The sequence below is a fragment of the Sus scrofa genome, chromosome 13 (genome assembly GCF_000003025.6).
Source record: "Sus scrofa isolate TJ Tabasco breed Duroc chromosome 13, Sscrofa11.1, whole genome shotgun sequence".
Taxonomy (NCBI): domain Eukaryota; kingdom Metazoa; phylum Chordata; class Mammalia; order Artiodactyla; family Suidae; genus Sus; species Sus scrofa.
The window spans coordinates 33,395,084-33,417,712 of NC_010455.5; the positions used below are offsets into that span (position 1 = coordinate 33,395,084).

The 22,629-nt window shown below is 37.1% G+C and overlaps 1 protein-coding gene across 14 annotated transcripts in view; it reads left to right on the top strand.

The window, feature by feature from the left end:
* Positions 1–22,629, top strand: part of DOCK3 (dedicator of cytokinesis 3) — a 504,996-nt gene that overhangs the window by 242,946 nt on the left and 239,421 nt on the right. For all 14 annotated transcript variants that reach the window (XM_021068831.1, XM_021068838.1, XM_021068839.1 and 11 more), the window contains one exon: positions 20,197–20,345. In XM_021068831.1, coding sequence (XP_020924490.1) covers positions 20,197–20,345 — 149 coding nt within the window. The remainder of the gene's footprint in view (positions 1–20,196; positions 20,346–22,629) is intronic.

Here is a 22,629-nt window from a genome sequence, read left to right on the forward strand (position 1 = left end):
GATTTACCATCAAGTTTACTGACTCTGTCATTTTTTACTGTACCATTAAGCTTATTCTGTGAAATTAAAAATTTTTTCATATTGTGTTTGCTGTTCTAAAATTTCCAAATGGTTATGTTTTAGTATCTTTATTTTTCTGTTGGGATTTCTTATTTTGTCATTTATTAAGGGCACATTGCCCTTTATCTCACTGAATGTAGTTATAATAACTCCTTTAAAGTATGTGTTTGATAATCTCAATATTTTGGGATTACCTCAGGATTAGCATCTGTTGATTGGCTTTTCGCTTGAAACATTTTTCTGCCTCATCAGATTTATATCAAGAACTTTTCCTTTGTGTCCTAGACTTTGTGAATGTTATATTGTGGAAAATCTGTATTCCCTTATATTGCTTCTAACAGTGTTGTTTTTGATTTAGCATTCAGTTATTTTGGCTAGTCCAGAACTACACACTGTTATGCCTTTGGCAAATAGTGGCTCGGATCTTGGTTCAGTTCTCTAAGTCACAGATGCAAGCTGCTTTTAGTTTTCTCTGTGCAGGCATGGTCCAGGGCTCAGCCAGAGACTTGGTCTGCATTTAAACACATAATTCAGAGTTTAGCAAGCTTTTTGTTTTCACTGTTTTCTCTCCCCTCATTAGTTCCCTGGTTGCCCAGGAAAATTTTCTGTTTGCTTCAGCCAGAAAGATAACTGGCTTCTTGTCAAAGTTTTAGTGGCTATGAAGACTTCAGCCTCCCTTAGGGAAAAAAATCTTTAAAAAGATAGAGGGAGGGTGTTGCTTACTTCATGTTAACCCCTTTCTCCACATTTGACCCTCTTGCAAAATATGCTTGCTTGCCTTCAGTCTCCAGAACATTCAGGTAATTGGTTTGTAGTATTTCACCCAGAGTGATAGCTGTTGTTTGTGGGAGGATTGGTTTGTTAGATAATTACTCCTCTTTTTGGAAATTGGAATTCCAATAGCTTTCTTTTCTTGAGAGATTGGAATAATTAGAGCTATGATCTGTAGAACCTGTGTTTATAATATAGTGAACCTTTTGCAAAATTTCACTTTCTTGTAAACTAATTCTAAATGTGGAGACCAAAATATTCCTTGCCCAGCCATCTTAGAAGTGACTAATATAAATGAGTGAACATTTCTACCTTTGAGTAGTTTCTCTTATGCTTTAAGTCTCATACCTGTAACTCTGCCATGTAACTCATACATAACATTTGGTTTACATTTTATTTAAGTACCTTCTAGAATACTAGCTTAAATGCTAGCTTAATGTATTTAAAAAGATAGAAAGACAAACATTACGTTCTGTCCAATAGGACTTTGTGCCCTTAGTTTTTTCGTAGCAAGATTTGCTTCTTTTTTCACCTTAGTTTAGATTTGTTTGAAGTCAAGACCAGGTTAAAAAATTTTAGCAAAACATGCATTTGTGTTTTTGATGACCTGTAAGACTTGGGGAATGTTCTTTTCTTTTTCAATTACACAGTGTATTATACATACAGAAATGTATATAAATCATGTATGTGCAATTTGCCAAAAAAGTATAATGCAAACAGCTGTGCAGACAAATATAATGCAAACAGCTAAACACTCATATTAGCTAGTAGAATGTTGCCAGAACTTTAAAAGCCCCTTTATAAAATGATCATTATCTTGAATTTTGTGATAATCATTTCCTTGTTCTTTTTCTTTATTGTTTTCTTCATAAGGTAAAGACATTGTGAGCTTTTCATTCATTCCTTCATTCCAGAAATCACCTATTACATGTCATACTTTGTTATAGGTTGTAGAAATACAGCAGTAAATGAAATAGACACAATGCCTGGCTTTGTGAACTTTGCAGTCTAGTGATAGGACTTATTTTTTGTGATTAATTTTATTAAAATACTTCCCAGAACCTAGAGAAAAAGATTTATTGGTAGTGTCATGTCTATGGGTCATTAGTAAAGTTTTTTTCTTTGTTTCATTCTTTTATTCATTTATCATATATTTATTGTATATTTAAAGGAACTATATTAAACCTTAGAATTCAGCGGTAAGCAGAAACTGACAAGAGTCTCTGCCCTTATAAACATGTTGGAAAGGAATCTGAATTTCTTCCTTAAAGACAATTTACAAATTAGGAATGATTTTAGCGGCATCAGATGAATCTGTCATGTAAATGTTAAGCTAGATCATTATGTGCTATCGTCTAAATGTATATATCCTTCCAAAAAGTGATTTGGAAGGTGCATAGGTTGTGAGGGTAAAGGCCTCATGAATGGAATTAATGATCTTATAAAAGATACCCCAAAGAGACCCTAGCCCCTCCACTATGTGAGGACACAGTGAGAGGTCCACAGTCTGCATCCTGAAAGAAGGCCTTCACTAGAACCTGACCAGGCTGGTACCCTGATCTTGGACTTCCAGCCTTTAAAGCTATGAGAGGTAAATTACTATTGTTTTATATGATACCACACATATGGTATTTTGTTATAGTAGCCCAGCGGGACTAAGACATTATCTTATCATGTAAATGACACTGGCTTTTTTTTTTATAAGAGGTAGTTAATTTTATTTATTTATTTGCTTTTTAAAACATTGAAGTATATGGGACTTCATATACTGTGGCGCAGTGGGATTGACAGTGTCTGTGCAGCAGCAGGGATACGGGTTCAATCTCTGGCCTGGTGCAGTGGGTTAAGGATCTGTGTATTGCTGCAGCTGTGCATTGGTCACTACTCTGGCTCAGGTCTGATAGCTGGCTTGGGAACTCCATATGTTATGGGGCAACAAAAATAAATAAATAAATAAATTGAAGTAGAGTTGATTTATAGTGTTTCATGTGTATAGCAAAGTTATTCAGTTATATATGTGTGTATATATCCTTTTTTAATATACTATATATGTTCTTTGCTCTACAGCAGGAACTGGTACAATGTTGTAAATCAACTGTATTTTAATAAAAAATTAAAATATAAGAATATATATATTCTTTTATAGATTCTTTCCCATTATAGGTTATTAGAAAATGATGAATATAGTTCCCTATGCTGTATAGTAGGCCCTTATTATTTATTTGTGTTATGTATAATAGTGTGTATCTGTTAATTTCAAATTCCTAATTCATCCCTTCCTTCTTTCCCTATTTGGTAACCATAAATTTGTTTTCTGTGTCTGTGAATGTCTTTCTGTTTTATAAATAGATGCATTTGTATCATTTTTTTAAGATTCCACAAAAAAGTGATGTCATATGATATTTGTCTTTGTATGACTTATTTCACTTAATATGATAAATCTCTAGGTCCGTCCATGTTGCTTCAAGTGGTGTTACTTCATTCTTTTTTATGGCTGAGTAATATTCCATTGTGTGTGTGTGTGTGTGTGTACACATACATACCACATCTTTTTTATCCATTCATCTGTTGATGGACACTTAGTTTGATGCTGTATCTTGGCTCTTGTAGTTAGTGCTGCTATCAACATCGGGGTACATGCATATTTTCAAATTAGAGTTTTCATCTTTTCCAGATAGATGCCCAGGAGTGGGATTGTTGGATCATATGGTAATTATGTTAGTTTTTTCAGAAATCTCCTTACTGTTCTCCATAGTAGCAAGACAGGGGCTTTTTGTTACTATTCCTTGTCCTTAACCATTGATGAACTTGTTCAAAGCAATAGCATTGTACCAACTACGTAAGTCAATCATTTCTAAGACTGAATATTTATAAGGAAAGGGAATTGGTCTAGGTAAGTGGAAAAATACCATAAGAATACCAAAGAGAAGTAGTATTATTTTGAATGTGGAAAGGAAGAGTAGCTTAGCATAGATCTCTTGAACTTTTGTTTCTCTGATCAAATCTGAGGGGAGTTAAGAAGTTGGGCATAGTTGATTCATTGTTAATTATAGAGTATAGTGATAACAGGTTAGGGTATTAGTCACTGTTCTAGTCTTTGACAATAGCTCTTAATGCAGGAAGAAAAGACTTCTTTTAAATATAGAATTAAGAGCATTTCCAGTACCATTCCTTTGCATATGCCAGTTCTTTGAATTTGTGCCTTGAAATAACTGTACCCTGGTATAATTCCAAAATAGATTTTGTTTATTCTCTGTTGTATTTGAAAGTGATACTGATCATGAATTTAACTTACTTTTTATGGATAATCATAACATGACATGATTTCTTTCTCTAAAATGCAAATAGATTGATTGTGTTTTTAAAATAAGGACCAATACTGATAGTAATAATTCAGAGCTTATTATTTATTATCTCTTGTATTGCTTCCTACCTAATGGAAGTATAATTAAAATGACAACTTCATAACAATTAATATCATTTTATCTTACAAATTCCTGGTCCCAATTTCAGACGTTCAACTAAATGGGAATTATTGATTTTCTGTCCATGACCCTTGAACTATGAATTTAGGTTGCCATAAGCTTAACAAATGCTAATCAGAGTCAAGGGTCCCATTAGAAATGGATATGTATGATTAAGAGAAAAGGCTTAAACGGGGGAGAAACTCATTGCACTAGGCAAGTCATTGACTCTAGGGAAGTTCCATAAGAGGCAGTTCAGATGCCAGATCTAAATCAAATGCTGTATCTGGCCTTCACATCAGTAAAAGAAGGTAAAAATAAGGTTATCATCCCTGAGAACTCTGGAAATAAGGAAATGAGTTTTCCCTTTGGGAATTAGTGAACAAGGCAACATATAGTTGTTCACAGCAAAGTTGAAATTATCTTAGAAAAGGAATGCAGCCTACCAGAATTTTTAGAAACTAAAATGTGTCAGCTGCTGAGTGGTCTGTAAATACTCGAAACATAGAGGAAAAAATAGAATCGTAGAGTCAGATGTTAGTACTACCCATCCAGATACTTTATAGGGAAAAGGGAATCTTGTTAGGTTGACTCTACCCTTTCTATCTCAGGGGCACACCCATCCTGATAAGCTGCGGTGTATATGCCTTGGGTCCGGCAGGCTTCCAGGATCTAGGCAGGAGAGAATTGATTTTTCAGGATTCAGCTGAAAAATGGAATGTAAGATTTGAGCTAGAAGTAGGTAAAGGCCAGGTGCTGCAGGAGAAATCATCTGTTCAGAATTATCAGAGGCAGTGGAGATTTCATAAAGCCCAGTCTATCTATAGAAGAAGAGGCATTTATACAGCAGAGAGAGAGAGAGCCTGCTTCTTTACATTATGGAGATGCATGCAGCAGACTGTCAGACCATCTGTTGAATATCCTTTGACTATCCATGTGACACACCCGTTTCCCCTTGTTAGAGTTCACCCTGGGTGTGCAGCCTTCTGACATTTTGACTCTTTAGGTACAATGTTGGTAAGGCCAGTGCCAATATATTAATATATTAATATATTTCTTCTCTTAATATATTTCATTGTAGAGTGATAACTTGGCATATTGTTTTCTTTCTTATATTTTCTTTTGAAGCTCAAGGAAGGGTTGAGATATTTATACTCCCTTGTTCATCACACACTATAGTCATCATTCATTTCAGGATCCTCTCTTACTTTATTTTTCTGTTTATTCTCTATCCCTACTCCTATTCTCCCATCACCACTACTGTGAGCACTTATTCCAATATATTTAATATATGTTCTTGAATATGTTGTTATTCCCCAAATATTTTCTATATGTTTTTAATTTACGCAAAAGTAATTGGAATTTATATTTCATCTATATAATATTGCTATTTGTACATCTAGTTTATAATTTTCTGCCATTGCTCCTAGCTTGCCTCCAACTTCTTGCTGTTATAAATAGTACTATGATAAACAACTCATAAATTTCCTCAGGGATCTGTGTGAGAATTTCTTTGGGATATCACTGGAAGTGGGGTGGCTACATTGTAGAGTTTATGCCTATTTAACTTCACCAGATTACTCCCCCAAATTGCTGATTGGGCTGTACTCTCATGATTTTTTACCATTCTTTTGGATATAAAAGTGGCATTTTAATGTCATTTTCCTTTGCTTTTTTCAAGTGGTGATATTAATGACCATTGCTTTATGTATTTCTTTTTAGAATGTCCCTTTTTGTTAATTACTATTCATATCATTTGTCTGTTTTTCATTTGGGTTTTATATTTTTCTTGTTGATATATAGAAATTCCTTATAATTTTTATATCTTTTTTGTTGAAGTATAGTTGATTTATAGTATTGTATGTTCAGGTGAACAATATAATTCAGTATTTTTATAGGTTATACTCCATTTAAAGTTATTATAAAATATTGCCTGTATTTCTTATGTTGTACAATATATCTTTGTAGCTTACTTATGTAATTTCCAGTAATCTGTACTTCTTAATACCCTACTTCTATCTTGCCCTTCTCTACTTCCCTCTACCTGCTGGTTACCACTCGTTTGTTCTTGATATCTATGAGTCTGTTTCTGTTTTGTTGTAAACAGAAAAGTATTTGTTTATTTTTTTAAGAGTCCACATATAAGTAATATGCAGTATTTGTCTTTCCCTAACTTACTTCATGAAGGATAATACCCTCCAAGTTAATCCCTGTTGTTGCATATGCAGAATTTTTTCTGTTATGGCCAAGTAATATTCCAGTGTGTGTGTACACATATACTCATATACACTACATCTTCTTTATCCAGTCACTTTTCGATGGACACTTAGGTTGCTTCCATGTCGTGGCTACTTTAAATAATGCTGCTGTGTACTAGGGTTCCATTTTCTTCATACCTTTTCTCCGGCATTTATCATTTTGACTGGTGTGAGGTTGTTTCTATCAAAAATAGCCATTTGGACTGGTATGAAGTTGTTTCTATTGAAAATATATAAATAACTCATATAACATCAAAAAGAACCCAGTCTGATTAAAAAATGGGCAAAAGACCCAAAGAGATATTTTTCCAAAGAAGATATGTGGATTATTAGAGAAAAATCAAACCACAATGAACCATCACCTCACATGTGTCTGAATGGCTGTCATCAAAAAGAACACAAATAACACATATTGGTGAGGATATCTTTAAGGGATACATAAATAGGCAGTTAAAATATGAAAGAAGAAAAGGATACAAATCAAGACCATGGTTACCTGGATAGAACATGGACTGTGAAGCCAGACAGAGTCAGATATTCATCTTGGCCCTACCACTTCCTAACTTCCTGATCTTATGTTTCAGTCTTCTCATCTGTATATCAGAAATAAAACCTCATAAGACTTTATGACAATGAGATAATGTGTGCAAAGTGCCTCAAATATAGTGAGCATTAAAATAATGATCTGGAGTTCCCATCGTAGCACAGTGGTTAACGAATCCGACTAGGAACCATGAGGTTGCGGGTTCGGTCCCTGCCCTTGCTCAGTGGGTTAACGATCCGGCGTTGCCGTGAGCTGTGGTGTAGGTTACAGATGAGGCTCGGATCCCACGTTGCTGTGACTCTGGCGTAGGCCCGGTGGCTACAGCTCCGATTCAACCCCTAGCCTGGGAATCTCCATATGCCGTGGGAGCGGCCCAAGAAATAGCAACAACAACAACAAAAAAAAAAAGACAAAAAAAAAAAAAAATGATCTTTCTCCTCCTGAAAAAAAAAAAAAAGGCAATGGTTACCAGTAGGAAGTTGAAAAGGATTATTATTAGAGATGTGCACATAGTAATAGTTAAAGGCCAAAGCCAAACATGGTACCCTGACAGGGGTGCCATGGTCATGGTTTAAGAAGCACATCTAGATGCCAGGTCCAGAGCAGACAGGGGGCAAGGAATGTAGGATGGCAATACCTATACTTAAGAGCACCTGCTAGGTTCCAGGCACAGTTAACCCCTATAATAACCCTAGATAGATGCTCTTTTTGTTGTAATTATTATTGTTGAAAGGCAATCAAAGTCATAGAGATTGGTAAATTTGCCCAAGGCACCACAGTTCACAGAGTTAAGGTAGAAAACCACGCATTCTGACTCCAGAGTAAATACCTTTATCCTCTATGCAATATTTCTGTACATTAAAGAATTAGGAAACTCTAGAGCAAGGGTTGGTAGTAGGAAGGCAGAAGGTGGTCTGGATAAATTTCACAAATAGAGTGTTTTTAATGGTGATAAATATAGATTGTAAGCATAGGGTGGTGGGTGAAGTAATTTGTGTTTTTGTTTAAAGTTCCCAGCCATTTTGTTTGCTTTAGTAGGTAAGACAGAGTCAATAGGTAAGACTAGAGCAGGCAGGGGTGGCACCGCACAGTCCCTTTATGCCCTTGAAATTACAGCTTTGCATAAAAGAACTGTTAATGAAGTGAAGCATCTCTAGATAACTTGGAGGCAAATGTATGCCTTCTGGCTTTTTCACTCTTTGCTGAAGCTGGGTGACTCATATTCTGAAGGAACTTGCTTGGCACGGTAGCAGCTATCATTTCTACCCTGTATATACTATCACCAGAGTGTAGACACTGTGAATAGGTAGATGCTCTGCTGTAGTCAAGAGACAAAGCTTTTTTCTCCAGGGCATTTTTCTTCTGTGGAATGTGTTTTATTTTTGATTCACTCTGGGAATGAGACATATAAATGATCTAGCTTTTGTGTTGATTCTGACAAGGGATCATTGCACTTATGCAAGTTTGGCTGCTTTCATTTGTTAATATTTAAAGTAATAAATAGCAGTGAAGGCTGGATTGAGACTCCACTTAACTTTGTGACCCAGAGACAATCAGTTGGCCTTTTTATGGTATAGGCTATTTTTTTCTTTTCTTTCTTTTTCTTTTTTTTTTTTTTTTTGCTGCGCCTGCAGCATGCAGAAGTTCCCAGGCCACGGATAGAACCTGCACTATAGCAGTGACCCAGGCTGCTGCACTGACAACACCAGATTCCTTAACCCATTGTGCCACAGGAGAATTATTCTAATATAATTTTTTTAAAAATCAAAGAAATGTATAGATACGGATTTTTAAATAATATATTAAAATAACTAGGCCTTTAATCAAAAATAGTAGTTCATGGCTCTGTCTCTTCCCATTGCTGATTTCCATGTCATACTTATTCAGTTCTTTTAGCTATTTCTTCTAATATTTCATATTTCTAAATAATACTATTTTAATGCATATTTAATTTTTTTCTATTTTGGATATCATTTAGTGATTTCTTATTATAGAAGATAAGAATTTAAGCTCTGTATGTTCTTCTCCATGCATGTATATTCTTTCCCTCCTCAAGTATTTCCAAAATAGTTATATCACCATTTTTTTGGTTAAGCTAGTATGGCAGTTGCTACCATGGCTATGTAAGTACTTTTACATCTGAGCCATATAGTGAATTAAAGTTCCATTTTCTTTCTTGTGTAATTTAGTTTTTTTTTTTATGTTAACAGTTGTTTCTCTTTTTATTTGTTTTTTCCCCTTTGTTTTCCTCCTCCTCGCCTTCTGGCAGAAATGAAAATCTCCTTTGAGTATGTTCAAAAAATTTTAAGTATTTTATGAGTTCTTAATTTTTTTTCCCCAGAGATATCTTGTTTGGAGCCCTCCAGCCTCCTGTGTTAATCAGGCCTAAGAATTTTCTTTGCTCCCAAGCCAGGTCCCTTTGTCTTCTGTTTTAAAGCAGTGTCACCTTAGTTCTTGGTTTACTTCCTCATTTGATGAAGTATTTCCATCATAGCTTCCTGAGAAAAAGGTGTAGGAGAAATTTTTTTTTTTTTTTTTTTGAGATTTTACATGCTTGAAATGTCTTTAGACTGCCCTTACCTGGATTGATAGTTTGGCTTGGTAGAAAATTCTTAATTACAAATAAAGTACAAAAGTTTTACAGCATTGCTTCATTATATTCTAGCTTCCAATGTTGTTGAGAAGTCCAGTGTCATTCTTTTTTCTGAGTCTTTTGTTGACACATTGTTTTCCATGAAAGATGTTAGAATCATCTCTTTGTCCCCAGTGTTCTGTAGTTTTACAGTGATGTGTCTTAGTTGTCCTTTTTTTCCCTTGTATTTGAATTATACTGGATGTTTAGTGAATTCAGTCATCCTAGAAACTGATTTCCTTCACTTCTAAGTTTTTTTCCGAGGGCCATACCAGCAGCATATGGAGTTTCCCAGGCTAGGGGTCAAATTGGAGCTGTAGCTGCTAGCCTACACCACAGCCACAGCAACTCGGAATCCAAGCCCCATTTGTGACCTACTCCGCAGCTCATAGCAACGCCAGATCCAAACCCACTGATCAGGGCCCGGAATTGAACCTGCATCCTCATGGATCCTAGTCGGGTTCATTACTGCTCAGCCATGATGGGAACTCCCTGGATTTTGTTTTTAATTACAGCAGTCTTCCAAAAGCTCTTTTGAGCTCCGGATCTTTTTATCCTGTCTTGTTGTATCCCTTTCTTTTTTTAGGGATTTACTGTAATCTCTGTGCTCTTCAAGAATGTTAATTATTGTTTCTTTGGAATATTCTTTTATTCCTGGAATTGTCTCTGTTTCTCCTAATTTCCATTTTTCCAATTGTTTGAATCTTTTTCCTTCATGTTTAAAGCTTTCTTCATTATATGGTATTCTCTTCCATTCATATTTATGAATGAGGCATTAAATTTTTGACAGAAAGCTCTGTGAATGGCTCTAGTATTTACTAACTAGCAGATATTGTTGCTGAAACTTGCGTCTGTGCAGCAGTGCCAAATGAAATATGGAGACAGAACTTTGGATGAAGACAAGAATGGCTTTATTGCTTTGCCAGGCAGAGTGGGCCACAGAAGGTTAATGCCCTCAAAACTGTGTCCCCTTCTGGATGGGATAGTGAGGAATCATAGTGTTTAAGGAGCAGGGCATGATCAACGGTGGACATTCTTCTCATTGGTTGGCAGTGAGGTAATTGAGGGTCAGTGTCATCAACCTTCTGGTTCCACCTGGTCTGAGGTCTTCATGCTTGTGGGTAGCATACAGTTAACTTCTTCCATCTGGTGGTGGTTTCAATATCTGCAAAAGAGCTCAAAAGACATGAATCAGAATATTATCTGTAGTCCTTGAGGAAGATCTAAATGTCCTTGACTTTGTCAAATGGGTAAACTATTATTATTTTGTCTTGCTTGACTATTTTCCTTTCTTTGTGCATTTTTCAACTTCTCTGATTAAATTTATTCTTTGACTAAAATTCTTCTGTGTACAAAAGGCAGGCGGAGGATGTGGGTGGGGGAGGTCTGTTCCGGGAAGGCCCCATAGGGTCCTGCTTATTGCAGTTTTACTAGAGTCATCAGAAGAGGACCTGGCTTTTCATGGGAGTAGGAGAGCAACTGTCAATATTTCTAGGTCTTTTCCCCTGGCTAAATTTTCTCAGTGAGGACACCTCCATTCTCCTTCCTAGGAAGACATAAGCCTGGTCGTCAATACTTTGGAAGCTTGGTGAGGGAAGAGCACCCAGGGCATAATTTAGTACATAGTCCATGTCTTAATTTCCCTGTTGTAACATCATCAGCTCTGTTGGGTGCCCTGCAGTGGTTTAGATTCTGTTTTAAACTTTGCAGGAAGTAAAACTATCACATGGGGAAAAAAAAAAACCTGGAAAATAGAATAGGGGTAATGATCTGATGGTCTTAAATCCTTTTAAAAGACTTTTAACCAATTCTTCTGTTTCCATACCCAAGCTCACATGCCAGACCTGCTACACCCACACTCACATATGTCCATTTTCAGAGGTTCCTGACCTCCAATTCCTGAATCTTTCTTCTGAATTCTTACTAATTTCCTTTCTCTCTCCCTGCTTCACCTTTTCCTTACCCTGTCACTAGGCCTTAGTTTTCAGTCTTTTGTTTTTAGCCAGGTTATCTTCTTTACAGCTTTCAACTTCAACATTTGGAGGAGGTGGTAATTGTAGCTGGTTTCTTATTGGCCTCTATCTAAAGAGGTATCTAGGGGAGACCAATTAAATGCTGCCTTTAAGTAGAGCTTTGTTCAGTCTTGTGTAGAAGGGCTGTGAGCCTGAGAACACCTCAGCTGTCCACAGCTCACTGTTAGATAAGTTCATCCTTTTCAGAGTTGTGAATGGGTGCCCTTGACATCAGCAACTGAATGTCACTAGTATTCTCCTTACCTTTCAGTTAACTTGTTCCCTTCTTATTAAGATTTTTATCTGCTCTAAGGAAAGAATATGATCAGCTTATTTAAACTAAGACTTCTTAAAAAAATTTTATTGGAAACTAGTTGACTTACAATGTTGTATTAGTTTCAGGCAAAGTGAATCATGTATATGTATACACACACATAAATATACATACATCCTTTCTTTTTTCCTATATAGGTTATTACAAAATATTGAGTAGATTTTCCTGTGTATATAGTAGATCCTTGTTGGTTATCTACTTTTTATTTATTTATTTATTTTTTGTCTTTTTAGGGCCACGCCTGCTTCCTATGGAGGTTTCCAGGCTAGAGGTCAAATCGGAGCTATAGCCGCTGGCCTATGCTGCAGCCACAGCAACACGGGGTCCAAGCCACATCTGTGACCTAGACCACAGCTCACAGCAATGCCAGATCTTTAATCCACTGAGCAAGGACAGGGATCTAATCTGTATCCTCATGGATACTAGTCAGGTTCATTAACTGCTGAGCCACAGTGGGAACTCCCAGTTATGTACTTTTTATATATTAGTGTATTTATGTTAATCTCATCCCCTTAATTTATCTCTGCCACCAACAGTTTCCCCTTTGGTAACCATAATAAACAAAGACTTTTAAATCTTAACTCTTCTGAAAATATTTGTATTGTGAAAGAGGGTTGAAACAGTAAGCGGTGTTATTTTGGTTATCAACAAGTCTATAAGGGAGGCTGTGTTTGGGTCAAGAATGAAGTGAGGAAGACATCCTGGCCTCTGAGAAGTGAAGGAGTAAGTATGTATGTCAAGCAAATAAATTATAGAGACACACCTCTATATTAGTGAGGAGTTAAAAAACAATTTCCACATTACTTCTTTGCATTCTTACAGATATGTACTTCTGGCAGATATGTACTTGAAGATCAGTGTGAAATAGCTTGGATTTAAATATTCTGTTTGACAGAAATTTCTCTTTTGAAATCAACTTCAAGCCTTGTCCAACTAAGTCATTGAACAACGTAAAATGAAAGTTTAAATTCTTGGTCTTCAAGATATTTTTGGCAGAAATGTCATTAAAGTTGCAAGTACTGCAGTTTAGATATTTTTATATTATACTAGGATGAGTCCTAGAGCTTTGGTATATAAGCATTTTAAATAGGATTAGAGTTTACTTCATAGTAAGAGACTTGATTATTAATAGCAATTAAAGAAATACTGGAGAAGTATGAATAAACTTAGGTTCTTAATGATTCATCTTCTAACAAGAAATAAAATGAGTAAATAAAGCCACCTACCTATAGATAAATAAAAGAATATCCAAAAATAAGGAAGTAATTAGAGATCTAGGAATCTTCCCTTAACAACTTGAACTTTTAGATGCTATGTTTAATTTCCATTAAATTGATTTTGACCTAAAGTTTTTAGTACTCATGGCAGCACATTTGTTCTCTTTGATGAGAGCAGTACTTTTGATGTAATTTCAATTAGATTTTTATAATCTTATACTAGCATATATTAACCAATATTTGTGCATATGTAATTTAAAAATAAAGGTAGCATGTTTTATGATGAATACTCTATAGCCCATATATGACTCAGAAACATCATTGCAGCACAATCTCTCTTTCAACACTGGGTTACAGGCAGTTTAAATTTTTTTTTTTTTTTTCCCTTTTAGGGCCGCACCTGCTGCATATGGAAGTTCCCAGGCTAGGGGTTGAATTGCAGCTCCAGCTGCCAGCCTACGCCAAAGCCACAGCAACGCAGGATCCGAGCCACATCTGTGAACTACCACAGCTCACAGCAATGCCAGATCCTTAACCCACTGAATGAGGCCAGGGATCGAACTTGCAACCTCATGGTTACTAGTTGAATTCGTTTCCCCTGTACCACAACAGGAACTCCACTTTAAATAATTTTTATAGCAGTGAGATCCTGCTATGTAACACTGGGAACTATGTCTTGTCACTTATGATGGAGCATGATAATGTGTGAAAATAGAATGTGTACATGTATGTGTAACTGGGTCACCATACTGTACAGTAGGAAAAAAAATTGTATTGGGGAAATAACTATTAAAAAACAGCAACGAAAATAATAATAATAATTTTAAAATCAGGTATTTTCTGCAGAGTTCCAGGGATTCTTTCATGATAATGAAGCAAATTCTACCTGGCATGTGCTTGAAAAGTAGTTTAATTATTCTAAATTTATGGTTTCTACTGATTCTTCAATATACGTTCCAAATAGCTGCCAGGTTAGTTAAGGGCTATTCTTAGAACTAGCCTAGCTCACTGCTATCTCATTTGGTTGGTTAGAGCAGTCTCTTGGGCTTGCCCAGATTTACAGGTGTGAAGAAATAGGCTCTAGTTCATACCAAGGAAGTCTCAGATACACATTTTTTGCAAAAGAACTCTTGGAATGGGAAATATTATCCTGTTTGGAAAATACAATTTTTTTTTTTCTTCTCACTTTTGGCCTCCCCTTGGCATATGGAGCTCCCAGGCCAGGGATGAGATCCATGCTATAGTCACGACCTAAGCCGCAGCTGCAGCAATCCTGGATCCTTCTTAACCTACTGTGCCAGGCTGGGGATTAAACCCATGTCCCAGCACTTCCAAGAGGCTGCAAGTCCTGTTGCACCACAGCAGGAACTCCTGTTAGAAACTCTTAATTAAAAAAATAACTATGTAATGCCTTAAAAATGTATATTAGGGAGTTCCCATTGTGGCTCAGCAGGTTAAGAACCCAACTAGTATCCATGAGGATGCAGGTTTTATCCCTGGCCTCGCACATTGAGTTAAGGCTCCGACACTGCCACAAGCTGTGGTGTAGGTCACAGATGTGGCTTGAATCTCTCGTTGTTGCAGCTGTGGCTCTAATTCATCCCTTGGCAGGGAATTTCCATATGCTGCAGGTGTTGCCCTAAAAAGAGAAAAGAGCATATTAGCATATTCTTTCATTGGTATTGTTTGTATGTGTGTGCATGTTTGTCATATAGATATTGTATGTAAGTGTATGTTATATATGTGCATATATTGGTGCACACACACACATATATGCATGTATGTGATATTTCATCAATACACTTCATTATACATAGCTAAAACCCACAAAACTGCACTTTTAATTGTTTCACAAATCTCAAACCTATCTGACATATGAACTTTTTCCTGATGATTTGTTTTACTATTCTCTATGAAACTTTTAAATCTTTTCCTCTATTCTCAAACCTCTAACACCCACTCCCACTCTAGTCACTCTTAGCTGACCATGCTTTTTATTTCCTTGAGAATAAAACCTCCAGAGGAAAAATGTAATTCTGTCACCAAATTTCCCAACTATCTCTATCATTACTCATTTCTGTGCCTTTCCTCTCTGTGACAATAAGGTATCCAGCCTAAGTGAAACCTTCCCATTTAACCTGGGACCCATCTCTTCTTGGCTACTCAAGGGTTTAACACCTGTTCATCAAGTTTTTACTGCTTCTAGGTTATTACCTTCAATAGACAAATAGCATAAAATTGTGTCATTTTTAAAAAACCCTCCTTTGATTGCACAATCCCATTTTGCTACTCCTTTTCTCTGCTTCCAATTACTGAAAGTTCTACAAAAGAATTGTCTATGCTCTGTCTCAATTCCCTTTTTTTTTTTTTTTTTTTGCCTTTTAGGGTCATAATTGCAACATATGGAAGTTCCCAGGCTAGGGGTCAAATTGGAGCTGCAGCTGCCAGCCTACACACAGCCATAGCAATGCCAGATCCAAGCCACATCTGCAACCTGCGCTGCAGCTTGTGGCAGTGCTAGAACCTTGACCCACTGAGCAAGGCCAAGGATCAAACCCACTTCCTCATGGATACTAGTTGGGTTCTTAACCCAATGAGCCACAGGGTGAACTCACCCCATTACTCTTGAACTGATTTCAACAATTCCCTCAGTGGTCAGTGATGGCTATATTTTATTTAACCTCTCAGTGCGTTTAACAAAATCCTTAAGCCCTGTTTTCAATAATACTCTCTTGATTTTCCTCTTACCTCACCGTTTACTTCTTAATTTCCTCTGCAAGAGTTTCCTCACTTTCCTGACCTCTAAATGTTGAAACTTGACATCAAACTTAGCATGTCCAAATTGAGCATTGTTTCCCTCTTCCACATATGTTCCTCAGGCTAGGAAAAAGAATGATCCTTGACTCCATTCATATCTCGTATCTAAACTAGCAGCAGATCTTGACAGCTTTAACTATAAAACATGTCAAAATTCTAAACTCTAAAAATTATACCTTTACTATTCTTATCTTTGTCTGTCATCTTCCTGTGGATTTTTGCAATAAATAGCTTCCTAACTAGAACTCTCATGGTCCTCTTTGCCTTTTCATGATATATTCTCAACAGAGCACTCCAAGTAATGTTTTCAAGACTTAGGTCATATCATATCACACTTTTGCTACATGCCTCCAGTGGCTTCTCATCATGCTAGTACTGAAAGCTAGTACCCTTAACATGACTTACAAAGGCCCTGCCTAATCTGGTTCTTGTTTCCTCTCTGACTGCATCATCACCATTCCCCACCTTGTTCACTTTGTTCCAGGTGCATCAACCTCTTTATTCTCTGTGAACTTACCAAGTCCAGTTCCACATCAGGGCATTTGCTCTTGCTGTTTCATATGCTCTAAAACTTCCCCGGTTTTCCCTAAATGCTGTCACCTTATTTCATTCAGGTTTCTACCTAAAATTCAGCTCTCGAAGGCTTTCCCTGGTCATTCTGCCTGAAGCAGTAACTTCTCCAGCCAACCCACCTTTGGCCACCCACTTGTCCCTGTTCTGCTCTAATTTTCCTTCTAATTTATCACTATCATTATATATTTGCCTATGGTCTGTCTCTCCTCTCTAGACTGAAAGCACCATAAGAGTAGAGACTTGTGATCACAACAAACTGATAGCACTCAGCAGATGCTCCATAAGCATTGTTAATTGAGTGAATGAACAAATGTTGTATATGTGTGTAGTGGATTGTTGAGTATGGCTTGATAGGTAAATAGTAATTCTAACCTTCTATTTTACACTTAGGTCGCCCTGATTTATCAAAAAGAATTCATGTGCTGGAAGTGAATACCACATTGCCCTTGTTACTTCAAGATCTCAGTTTTCCAGATGCAATTTGCTTAGGCTTTATTGGTTTTGAGCTGGCAAGAATTTGAGTTTAGGGGTTCTTGCTATGGCTCAGTGGGTTAAGAACCCAGCTAGTCTCCTTGAGGATGTGGGTTCAGTCCCTGGCCCCACTCACTGGGTGAAGGATCCAGCAATGCTGTGAACTGTGGTGTAGGTCACAGACTTGGCTCAGATCTGGCATTGCTATCTATGGCTGTGGTGTAGGCCGGCAGCTGCAGCTCCAACTTGACCCCTAGCTGAGAACTTCTATATGCTGCAGGTGCAGCTCTAAAAAGAAAAAAGAAGAAGAATTTGAATTCTGCCCATTTGCCAGCATCATGTACCATCAAGGTGCTTAAATTTTCTTCATATGTTTATTGAATGAAGAAGGAATAGCTTGAATGTAGTTGGAATGCATGATCCTAAGGCCTGTTAGTTAAAAATAATTTCTCTTTAAGGTGGACCTTTAAAAATCTATTTCTTCATTATATAATTTCTAAAGGGACTGGTTTTTCCTGGATTTGAGTGAGTGATTCGTGTCCCATATTAAGGAAGTTTTTGGCTCTTATTTCTTCACAAATTTTCTCTGGCCCTTTCTCTCTCTCTTCTCTTTCTTATTCCCTTATAATGCAAATGTTGGTGTATTTAATATTGTCCCAGAGTTCTCTTATACTGTCCTCATTTCTTTTCATTCTTTTTTCTTTATTCTGTTCTGCTTTGATTTCCATCAGTCTGTCTTCCACATCACTTATTTGTTCTTCTGCCCCTATATTCTGCTATTGATTCCTTCTCATGAATTTCATTTTGGTTATTGTGTTGTTCACTTTTGTTTGTTCTTTAAATCTTCTCTTTCTTTGTTCAGTGTTTCTTGTAATTTCTTGATCTTTGCCTCCAGTTTTTTTCCCAGATCTTGGATCATCCTTACTCTCTTACTCTAAAGTCTTTCATGTAGGTTGCTTATCTCCATTTCATGTAGCTGTTTTCCTAGTATTTTGTCTTGCTCCTTCATCTATTTCATATTTCTCTGCCTTTTAATTTCATATAGCTTTCTGCATAGTTTCCATTCTGTAGGCTGCAGTATTGTAGCTTCTCATGCTTCTGTTGTCTGCCTCCTTGTGGGTGAAGTTGATACAGGGGCTTGTGGCTGGCTTCCTGATGGCAGTGACTAGTACCTGCCCACTGGTAGGTGGTGCTGAGTCTTGTCCTTCTGTTGGGTGGGACTTTGTCTCTGGGTGTGATGAGATGTGGCTGTGTGCCTGAAAGGACTTTAGATAGCCTGTCTGCTGATGGGTGGGGCTGTGTTTCTACCCTATTTGTATGCTGTTTGCCCTGGGGCTTCTTAGCACTTGTGTAGGCACGCTGTTGGGCGGGGCCTGATTTTTCCAAAATGGTAGCCTCCAGGGGAGCCTATGCCAATGATTATTACCTGGGACCCCTGCCTCCCCAGAAGACTCTCCAAGATCCACACAGCAGGACTGGCCCAGATTCTTATGGAGTCCCTGCTTTGCCCTGGGACCCAGTGCATGTGAAACCCTGTGTGCACCCACCAAGAGTGGAGTCTCTGTTTCCTCCAGTCCTGTGGAGCTCCTACACTCAAACCCCTCTGGCCTTCAGTGACAAATGCTCGAGGGGCTCCTCTTCCCAATGCTAGACTGCCTGGTGTGAGGTAGACTTTGACTCCTGTGGTAGAGCCCATGTGATATAGTCATTTTCCAGTTTGTGAATTTCCCACTCAGCATGTATGGGATTGCTTGTACTGCCAAAGCACTCCTCTTACCATCTCATTGTGTTGTCTCCTTTGTATTTCAGTGTAGAATATATTTTTTGGTAGCTTCCAGTCTGTTTTGTTGATGGTTGTTTAGTTAGTTAGTTGTGATTTGGGTGTTTTCATGAGAGGAGGTGAGCTCGAGTCTTTCTACTCCACCATCTTGTCCTGTATCTCCATTAGATGGTTTCTACCAAGTATGATGTTCCAAAATTTTTCATCAGAAGATAAGGGCAATTTAAAAACATTAGCAGATTCTACTGGTTTATAATTTACTTTATAATTAATTTTATTTACAGCCATTTGAATCCAGCTTATTTTGGCAAGTGTTTTCTTAGTGAAAATCCCAGATAGAGACTTTACTAACACTATGGTAAACACCAATTTATCTTTAAAAGCATCCTTATAGATTAGTTACATTCTGGGATTAATTATTATATATAATTATGCTTTTCTAGAATGGACACAGAAACCAAAAAATTCCAATATCAGGATTTCATTTGTGAGCAAGTAGGACTTCAGTTTTAAAACTTAAGTAATTTTTTTTCCCTTAAATCCTCTAGTAAACCTTTTTGTTAATCATCTACTGTCATGGCATTTACTTTTTTTTCTTGTAAGGTTAAAACCACTATGATGTCCATAATTAAGTTTGTTACGATGTTTCCACTTACCTCTTATAAAGGTGACACTTTAATTGAGCTGAAAGGAGTAGAAATCTCTGACACGAGGGACACATACTGTTTTAAAAAGCTAATTAAAGCTAGACGAGGCCTGGAAACCCGAAATGAATCTCACTCCAGAGACTGTAGTTTTATATTGAAAACTTTGTTCCTTCAAAATAGGGCAAGAGCTTCTTTGTCTCCCTCCCCCAGTTTAAGTACCTCCTGGAGAAACCAGAGATGTTGCTGGATGTTAGGTTGAATCTTCCTTGTTACATGTATGGTAACTTCTGTTAGAGAAAAAACCTCTCTAGGCTTCTGTGTTACTTTTTGTTCTTTAAGTAACTTACTGGAAAATGAATAGTCCAGGATGGGAGTAGAGATCCAATGGTATTTTGCAAGAGTCAGATCAATTATGTTTTAGATATCACTTTATAGAGATTTTTAGACAGTAGAAACTAAGGACTTTAAGATTCATAAGAAAGCCTCTCTTTATATTGCCGTTTTTAGAGGTTCAGAGAAATGAGCACTTTTCATAGTTTAACTATTTCTCTTTCTTTTTTCATTCCCTTTCCATATCCCTTTTTTATTTTACCCAACACCAAAAATGCCCTTTCAGAAACATAAAGTAGATCTTTTCTACAAGCTGCGCCATGTGATGAATGAACTTATTGACCTTCGAAGGCAGCTCCTGTCTGGTCACCTGACTCAGGATCAGGTGCGGGAGGTTAAGCGGCACATCACCGTGCGCCTGGACTGGGGCAATGAGTAAGTATGAATCATTTGGGCATCTCTCAGTTTCATTTATGATAACTCAGTCCTCATGGAGTTTGTACCTGATCAAAGTTTATCTTTAGGGATTAAAAGATAGTGTATTTTCCACCCAGCTTTGAACATTTTTACAATGAGTGGTTTCTTTTAGTTTATAGCAAAGAACACTCACTGGTTCTACTCACTGAACTCTCTCAGCCTCTATCCTTAGCCTCTATTTTCACTTACAGAAAATTAAATAATTGGACTACATTAACCTCTGGGGTTCCTTCCAGTTCAAATTCCTTGACTCTAGACCTCAGTAATCAGAAAGCTCTTTGTTTTATCTTTTAGTAATTCTTTATTTCATGTGAATCTTGGGCCCTTTACATTTTGTAACCACACAATGAATCTCCATAAGCATATGCTACAAAGGGGAACTGTCTATATTTGTACTTCAGAATGTCTTAACTAATTTGTCATTGTTCAGTAGTAGCTCTGTATTTATGCAGAGGGTATGATTATTTGCTATTGCCATACAAGTTAAAAATTCTAAGACTTTGGCATGGGAAGCTACAAAAGGTAGTGTTCAGATTTTATTTCTTCCTAGATTTAATAATTGATATAATTCTCAAGTGCTTTTGTCTCCTCTTAAAATCAGATCCATTGAACTTTGAAGTGACCAGATTGCTTGCCATTTAAGATATGCATATACCTTGAGTATATTTTAGAACATCTCTTTAGCTCCTCTCCCCCTCAAGACATCATTGTAATGATTTTTAAAAAAGAAGAATGGGAGGAGCCCAGCAATAAATAAGATGTATGAACCCACTTCCAGAAGCCGAAAAGTAGATGGAGAATTCGTGACAGAAGAAACCAGTAATAGAAGGAGGAAACTTTAGCTTAATGAAGGAACTGGTCTGCCCTGCAGCTGCAACATTCATGAAAGAAAGATAGTGTGCCCTGGAGCCTTAAACAAAGGGGGATGTGAGCTCAAAAGTATGTGAAGTAATAATTTACCACCACCAGCAGAAAGCCTGGCAGTCAGGCATTTCTCCTTCAGATAAACACAGACCAACTGCTTCTCAGGAAACTGGGCAACAAAGTTTGAACTGATACTTTATTGCAAAGTCCTCCCTATTAAGGCTTTAAGGGTTTCAAAGTACAATGATCAGATCCCTTTGACTTACCAGAAAGAGAAGATTGCTAGCCATCCACCCATGTACTGAAAACTGCATGCTTCTAGTGCCTTTTTTTAAAATTCAATTTTATTGGAGTTCCTGTCGTGGCTCAGTGGTTAGCAAATCCAACTAGGAACCGTGAGGTTGTGGCCTCCCTGGCCTTGCTCAGTGGGTTAAGGATCTGGCGTTGCCATGAGCTGTGGTGTAGGTTGCAGACACGGTTTGGATCCAGTGTTGCTGTGGTTCTGGCGTAGGCCAGCGGCTACAGCTCCAATTCAACCCCTAGCCTGGGAATCTCCATATGCCGTAGGAGCGGCCTAAGAAATGGCAAAAAAGACAAAAAAAAATAATAATAATAAAATAAAATTCAATTTTATTGGAGTGTAGTTGATTTATAATGTTGTATTAGTTTCAGGTGTACAGCAAAATGACTCAGTCATACATACAAATATACACATTCTTTTTTTTCCCATATAGGTTATTAGTAGATTTTCTTGTGCCATATGGTGGGTTTTCATTAATCATCTATTTTATACAGTATTTTTTAATTTTAATTTTTTATTATAGTTGACTTACAATGTTCTGTAAATTTCTGCTGCACAGCAGAGTGACCCAGTTTTATATATGTGTGTGTGTGTGTGTGTATGTATATATATTCTTTTATCACATTATCCTCCATCATGTTCCATCACAAACGTAAAGTTCCCTGAACTATACAACAGGATCTCACTGCTTATCCACACCAAATGCAGTAGTTTACATCTACTAACCCCAAACTCCCAATCCATCCCACTCCCTCTTCCTCCCCGCTGGCAAACACAAGTCTGTCCTCCATGTCCATGATCTGTTTCTGTTTTATAAATAGATCATTTGTGCCATATTTTAGACTCCACATGTAAGTGATATCATATGGTATCTATCATTCTCTTTCTGAGTTACTTCACTCAGTGTGAGAGACTCTAGTTCCATCCATGTTATGCAAATGGCATTATTCTGTCATTTTTCATGGCCAAGTATTATTCCATTGTATGTATGTATCACGTCTTCTTAATCCATTTATCTAGTTGATGGATATTTAGGTTATTAGGTCTTGACTACTATAAAAAGTGCTGCAATGAATA